Source organism: Bombus pyrosoma, linkage group LG12, assembly GCF_014825855.1.
Source record: "Bombus pyrosoma isolate SC7728 linkage group LG12, ASM1482585v1, whole genome shotgun sequence".
Taxonomy (NCBI): Eukaryota; Metazoa; Arthropoda; class Insecta; order Hymenoptera; family Apidae; genus Bombus; species Bombus pyrosoma.
In genome coordinates, this window is record NC_057781.1 from 12015783 (window position 1) to 12023021 (window position 7239).

The 7239-nt window shown below is 43.1% G+C and overlaps 1 protein-coding gene across 2 annotated transcripts; it reads left to right on the forward strand.

The window, feature by feature from the left end:
* Nucleotides 1-31: 31 nt before the first annotated feature.
* On the forward strand, nt 32-6818 carry LOC122573937 (Y-box-binding protein 1). 2 transcript variants are annotated; one of them, XM_043740955.1, is made up of 7 exons: nt 53-311; nt 1853-1916; nt 2677-2710; nt 2818-3079; nt 3176-3486; nt 4619-4681; nt 5041-6818. In XM_043740955.1, the coding sequence occupies exons 1-7, from the start codon at nt 251-253 to the stop codon at nt 5083-5085; spliced, it is 840 nt and encodes a 279-aa protein (XP_043596890.1). In that variant the 5' UTR covers nt 53-250; the 3' UTR covers nt 5086-6818. The 2 variants fall into 2 exon arrangements, with proteins under 2 accessions (XP_043596891.1, XP_043596890.1); XM_043740956.1 differs by lacking the exon at nt 4619-4681 and having other exon boundaries at nt 32-311.
* The last annotated feature ends 421 nt before the right edge of the window (nt 6819-7239 follow it).

Sequence of the window (7239 nt, forward strand, 5' to 3'; positions counted from 1 at the left end):
AGAAACCGAGGAAGTAACGCGTGAGTTACGTCACGCGCGTTCCGTGAAACTCTAGCCAGGATTGGTCAAACGAGCGGGTTTGTTTGCGAGCCAACCTATCATAGAGCTCGTTAGACGGGAAGGATGTTTGTACGGTCGCCTGGAGGCGCAGCCATGTTGGGAACATTAGAAGGGAACCAACACCACAACCAGAAAGACGGGAACATCTAGGTTCGGCAGCGGCGTGTCTTAACACCTTAACACCACCACCATGGCTGACCCGGAAAAACAGCCCGAACAACCAAAGGCTGGCCAGCAGAAGCTGATCATCGGTAAGCGAGTCGTGCATGTATCTTAAATATCATGTCGCGTTTAGTTTGCCGGTATGATAATCAACTAGAACGAGAGCGTGTTGGTTTCTGCGACGATCGCCCGCATGTAATAATGGCGTCTATGAGAGCAGCAGACGTTCAGCCATGTGGCATGCGTCCGGCAAGCCGGTTACCATTCCTCTTTGCTTTATCTACATTTTCTCCAATTTTTTCCATAGAAGATCATCGAATTTCCAATACGTTTATTTCTCTTTCGTCCCACCCCACTCCCTCTCTTTAGAGTTCTTCCCTCGTTCTCGCTCTCTCTCTCTTTCTTTCTTTCTCTCTTTCCGAAACGGAATAGCTTACACGCGCTTATCGAACATCGAGTTCTACGAAATTTCTCTTCAATTCAAATATGATGAAAAAAAAAAACGGAAGAGAATAGAAAGAAGTGTAGATTAGAATGCGTACATTTTTTCCTTTTTCTTTCCGTTTTCTTGTTTTTCTTTACTCCATGTTACTTCGTTTCGTTATCCCTCTTTATTTCACCCTGCGATTTACGTTTATATCATAACCTTAACCCGTGTATCGAACAAATAAAATATATAATCTATAATTCGTGGTTACATTGTAGTTACGTCATAGTTACATGCAGTAGTAATTTCTGGAAATTTCCCTGTTGCCTTTCTCGTACGTTTTCAACGTATTTTTCGTAAATCGACCTAAACACTAGTTGGGTTACGTAAGTTTCGGTATACCTATTCGTTAAATGTTCGCTTCCGTTCGAACGATTCGTTTTCGGAACGGACTTGAGCGCGCTGCCATCGTCAGCTTCCACTTTAGATTGGCTTCGCGGAAACTTATTTTCTTCGAATGAAAAACGAAATAGGAGCGAAACTGCATTTTCACTTGAGAAACTGCAAAGTTCGGAAACATCGGGTCTTTACAGATCGCTGCTCGTTTCCATTTAGAATCGGATATTCTCGTTCGTTGATACGATTCGAAGGAAAATTGAAATGTTAACGGGCAAAGGTCCAAGAAACTGTTACCCAAGCAAATTCCAAAATTTCAGCCTATTGTTTACCCTGCTGCGAACGATCGGTAACGCGGCCTGTTTGCTATATAAACATGGAATTATCCTAAGAATAATTGGCTTTTGATTACGAACACATCGCAACAGTTAGTAAATATAAATATTTCTCACGAATGGTAAAGTAAATACTTGTTGCAAAGAGGATACAAGCTAAACAATATACGTGCCTTCATTTTACAATTAGATCAGTGGTGCGTTTATTCAGAGCGGACGAGGCATTTTTCATATATCGCCATTGATTTTGGTTTTCACGCTGTCGTTTTATCAATTTCGATATTTAGCCGTACCGTCTACTCCGGTTTCCACCTTTTCGAACAAACCGAATCGCCGGATTCCCGAGAAATGGCTTAATTGATTTGTTTATCGAGGATGCATTTATCGATATAATGCGACTTATACTAATGCGACGCATAACGTTGTGCGCTAGATATTTAATTAGTACTGTTTTGTTTTTGTTGGGTTTCAGCTAACAAAGTGACCGGGACTGTAAAGTGGTTCAACGTGAAGAGTGGGTACGGATTCATCAACAGGTTAGTAGTAACGATTTACCGTTTTTCATTTGTTTCTTTTTTTTTTTTGTCTTTTCGATCGGTGGATCGTATCGAGATCTGGATTTCTAAATTTCGATCGAACTCGGAATGGCTGGCGGAGCTTGTAACATTGGCAAAATAGACGCTTGCTTCGACACGTGCATCGCCAAATCACATTCGTTCGTCCACGGTTCCTCCTTTATCTTTGGCTATTTCTAGCATTTTCCTATCCGCATCCCCACCTTAGTCCATAGCACTCCACCCCACTCTATGCTACTTCTTTTCTAGTTCCTTTTCATTCTCTTCCTTTCCCTTCTTCGCGCCACTATACATATACCATATAGACATGTGTATACGCGTGTATGTATAAGTAGCTATCGGATGCGCTCTATGCCTTTGCACAGTGGCCAAAGCATCGTTCGTTTTCGCACAGCGCGACGATTTTCGTTGTAACGCGAGTTTGCCGTAGGTCAGAGAAAAGTAAATAGTCGGACATTTTTTTCGGGAGAAAGTTGTCGCAATCGAATCGCCACCGCTCATTCGCACCTTTGTTCGCGCCGTTTGCGCGAATTCAATGGTATTGTTTCAAGTACACGGTGGTAGAGAAAACGACTGTCTGGATACCCATTGGATCGCACATGGAAATGCTTTCCGTTTGGTCCATGTTCCCAGACGCACAACAAATTTTCGTCGAATCAAAAACGAACTCGTCTCCTCTTCGATAATTCGATCGTTTAACGATCCGTTTGGTTTGTTTTAGGAACGACACCAAGGAGGATGTATTTGTTCATCAAGTGAGTAGTACATTTATCTTGGTAGTAGTTGAAAGCAATGAAAGGAATACTATTGGATTTCGAATATGCGAATCGCTGAACACGATGATAATTTTCTGCGCTTATAGTCAGCCATCGTGAAGAACAACCCGAGGAAGGCTGTGCGCAGTGTCGGCGACGGTGAAGTGGTCGAATTTGACGTGGTAATAGGTGAGAAGGGTCATGAAGCGGCCAACGTTACCGGTCCATCCGGGGAAGCAGTAAAAGGTTCGCCTTACGCTGCCGATAGGCGACGTGGGTATCGCGGAGGTCATTGGTACATCAGTCAAAGACGTGGAAACACTCGACCTCAACGTAGACCTCGAGAAGGTCAAGACGGTTACGAAACCGGTGAGTAAAATAGCGGATAACGTTGTCTTTTGTTGTTGAGTTTCAAATGGAATGGAGGAAGGTAGGAGAAACATGTTTGCTCGCTGTTGGTTTCAGGTGAGGGTAAGACCGGGGACGAAGCGAATGTCGGCGAGGGAGGCGGTCAGCAACGACGTTACAGGGTTCGACGACAATACGATGGATATTATCGTGGATCGCGCCGTTCTGGTCCATCGGCGCAACAACAAGGAGATAACACCGGCGACGGTGGCGAACAAGGTGGCGAGACTGGCGGGGACGGAGGCGTGCCACGTGGTGGCGGTCGTGGACGCGGAGGACCCTCTCGTCGTTACTTCCGTCGTAATTTCCGCGGGGGAAGAGGTGGCGGACCTCCGCGTCGTCCTCGTAGCCAGGACGGCCAAGTAAAAGTCCGTAACGATTACCTTCTCATCTAATCTGTTTTTCTAGCGACTTTTGCGATATCGAACCTATCCTTCGGTCTTTGCTTTCTATCGCTCCATTTAGCGTGAAATTATCATTGTTTCTCGTTGATCGTTTCTTAACTCCCCTCTAGTCTACTCGATCTAGCTCTCACTCATTCTATCGTCGTACATTTCGAACGTCAATTACCGGAGAATCGGCTGAGGAATAACGCGACGCCACGGAAATCATTGTCTAGTGTTTCACTCAGCTTAGTAACTCGATAATCCTGCATGGTAGATTCCGTTATCGATTTCGATTTCGACCTCGACAACGTCGTCGTTGTGTCGTCGTCGTTGTCGATTCGATAAAAACCTTTCGATTTCCCTATTAGATATCTCGTGAAAAATTCGTGGTAGATTTAGAGTCATTCTATATACTTCGATAACCATTCGATGCGCTATCGTCATCGTTCTCTTTAACTATACATCAAGAATTATTTTCAGTTGTAACTTTTTCCTATACGATTCTTCGTTTATCGATTCGTTATTTCGAATCGACTTTAAAAAGCGATAACTCGAGTATGAACGGTTATATGGATCGATTAGAAAGCTAGTCCGGAGATTTTGCACTGTTCGTTTTCAAATCCTTAGTTCTTCTTTGTACGATACACTTGTAAATACTCGCATCGTAATCAACGGATCGCACATATTACGTCTTTCTTCTGTTCCTACGTTGTACTCCCATTTCTTTTTTATTCTATTCTAAGTTTGGTCGTTTGTACATTTGTTCAATTCCTTTTTTTTATCTCTACCTATTTATTCATCTATTTATCTATCTATTACTCTATCCATCCATCCATCCATCCATCCGTTGATTCATTCATTCATTTATTTATTTATGCTATGTATGTGTATATATATATGTGTGTGTGCGTGCGTGCGTGTGTGTTTATATACATTATATTTACACACACGCACACGCGCACACACACATATACACACACACCCTCTTTCGTTAGTCTTCTGTCGTATTGTTATCACGGCGATCACAGAAATCGTGACTGTTCGGTCCGTTGACGAATCTTTGGCGTAGCGCTTAGCACACACTATTGCACGTATCTTTTTGTACTCTTTTCAGTCGGAGCAGAAGTCGGATGCACCTAAAGATAAGGATGCACCTGTCGCTGTCCCTGCTCCACAGGTAACGTGGCTTTATTTTTCTCTGATCCTTGCTTCGTATCCTTCCGATTGTACATCCATCGCTCTACGTTTTCCTATGCTGTAACTATTCTCGACTTACCATTTATACACTTCTTTCTTTCTCTTTCTTTCTGCACTTTACACCTTGGGATCAGTTTCTCCCGGTATCTCGTTAGCCTTAATCCTTTTCAGCGTGGACATCCTGTTTCCGCGCCTCGATGCTTTTCATCGCTGTTTCGCGTCGTGCATCTTTCTTATCGTAAAATTACTTCCGTTTTGCCGTCTGTTTTGCGAATCAGCAAAGCATGGCTTCTAATTCAAATATAAGCGATCGTTGAACTATGTTCGTTTGACTTGCAGGAAAGTCAGCCGGTTCAGAACACCACCACCGAAAGCACCGCTTAACCAAGAGTAATGGTACCACTACAACAAAAACACTCCTTTTAATATATAACACCAACACCCGTTATACACCGAAGCAACAGCAACGACAACAGCAACCGCAGCAGCAACAATATAACATAACAAATGAAAAAAGTTAAAAAAAAAAGCGAAACAAAAAAAAGCAAGAAATGGAAGGAAATTGCGGAACATCGCTCCACACTCTCCCCGGCAGAAAAAGAAGATTAAGAAGCGTGTCTGATATGCTGCCGGAATTAGTTGATAGAATACGCTGGAAAGCCTCGTCGCGAAGAAGAAACACGATCCACGACATGTATCGACTACGAGCGAACAAACTCTCGAGTTGGACTTACCGCCGTACGACCACCGTTCTTCATTGTATTTCTGTGAAAATTTACAGATTTTCGATTTTGTAAATCTATCACTCGTCGAAATTAAAGAAATTTTAAGAAAAAGCGATTGGAAGAGACGCGGAAAAAAAAAACGTAGCCGGTGAATGACGGTTTTATTCCGCGAACTGGGACGAAACGGCGGTAAGTCGTGTATTTTGGAGTATTTCGTCCGACGACGGCGATGAAAATGGTAAAGAAAATGCGCGATTGTAACGCAACGAATTTCGTTCTGCGTCAAGTTACGAAAGTTAGGTAATCTCGATCGTGGAAGAAACAACGAAGAGAGAGAAGAGAAGAAACACGGTGATGGGCTACACAATACGAATTCGAATAGGCGAAAGTGGTATTTTTGTTCTTGTTTTTGCGTATTTATTGTTTCATACGTTTTAATTTTTCTTCAACGAAACGCATTCGATCGTTTTACGCATATATATATGTCTTTGAGTTTAACGCGATGCTCGCAGAGTTTTTCTCTTGTCCGTGTACATGTAATCGGTAAATGCGCGCGCGCGCCCCTGAAATCATAGGAATATGTTACTACGCGCGCTTACCTGTCATTGTGCCAGCCAGCTTAATCGTTTCAGTTTCTCTCGAAATTACTCCGTTCTTTTTTTTCCTCCCCCCCCCTTCATTGAAACGCAATGTTCGATTCGTTTCGAAAACCAGTCGTCCGTCGTGTCGCTTTTGTCTCTTCGGTCCTCGTTGGTTCGTGGCTTATATGCTTTGCAAAATCGCAACGAGAAGATTCGTTCGATGATCAGCGACTAAATGCAATTATAAATCTCATAGAATTTTCTGTCTGATCGCGTAATTTAGTGACGCGAAACAAATTGGCGCGGTACCTTTTACGATCGCTCGTATCAAATGACGCGATCGACGCCCCAGGAGGGCACGAAACGTATTATCCGACGATAAGCAACGAAATGTCACGCGTAAGGCGTTAACCGAGAATCCGATCAATTTTTGCCGTAATTTTCGGTGTAACGAGTCGATAACGTTCGATCATGGTGGAAGAACTTTGCCGACGTTGCTCGAACGTATCGATCTTCCGAGATATCGGAAATTTCCTCTCGATTGACAATGCAAACCTGTGGTTTGTCAGTGAGTAAATGAGCGAGTGAGCGAATGAATGCGCGAACGAGTGAGATAGATAGATAGATAGATAGAAAGAGAGAGAGAGGGAGAGAGAGAGAGGTATATATATATAGAGAGAGAGAGAGAGAAAGAGAGAGAATAAGAGAGGACGAAAGATTTATACACTTTTGCATGAAAACGAAACAATTTTTTAAATTTTAGTTTGTAGTTCTATCGTCGGAAAATAAAATGTACAATTTTCTTTCCAAACGCTTCGAAGTTGAGCGCGCAAATTCGTTGCATCAGATTTTATTTCATTTCAAGCGAACAAGATATCTTTTAGTTTTTTTGTCTCTGTCTCAATCTGTGTCTGTGTCGTCATCATAATCTTTATGGTCGCTATCGTCCTATCGTAAGGCTATTCTGCGATCTTCGGTAAAAAGGCTTGCGCGTTAGTCGCCTCGAGTGCTTCTTGCAATAGAGCCTGGAACTGTGAAACACGATCGGGAGAAAAGAGCGACGAGGTGAAGACAGAGTGGAGAGTGTGTGTGCGTGCATGCGTACAAATATAGCGTAAAATGAGGAATAACAACTGCTGATCCTCGTGTTCCTCCGCGGTCGATTGAAATGAAAGCGGGAACAGGGAAGATAGTAGTGCGTCGGTTCGTCGTCGATTCGTCGTCGATTCGTC

Bases quoted from the DNA above. Each gene is read 5' to 3' on its own strand.
- LOC122573937 (XM_043740955.1), top strand. From the start codon at position 251: ATGGCTGACCCGGAAAAACAGCCCGAACAACCAAAGGCTGGCCAGCAG. The intron at 3,487-4,618 runs GTCCGTAACGAT...TACTCTTTTCAG, and splicing joins GCCAGGACGGCCAAGTAAAA to TCGGAGCAGAAGTCGGATGC. The intron at 4,682-5,040 runs GTAACGTGGCTT...TTTGACTTGCAG, and splicing joins TCGCTGTCCCTGCTCCACAG to GAAAGTCAGCCGGTTCAGAA.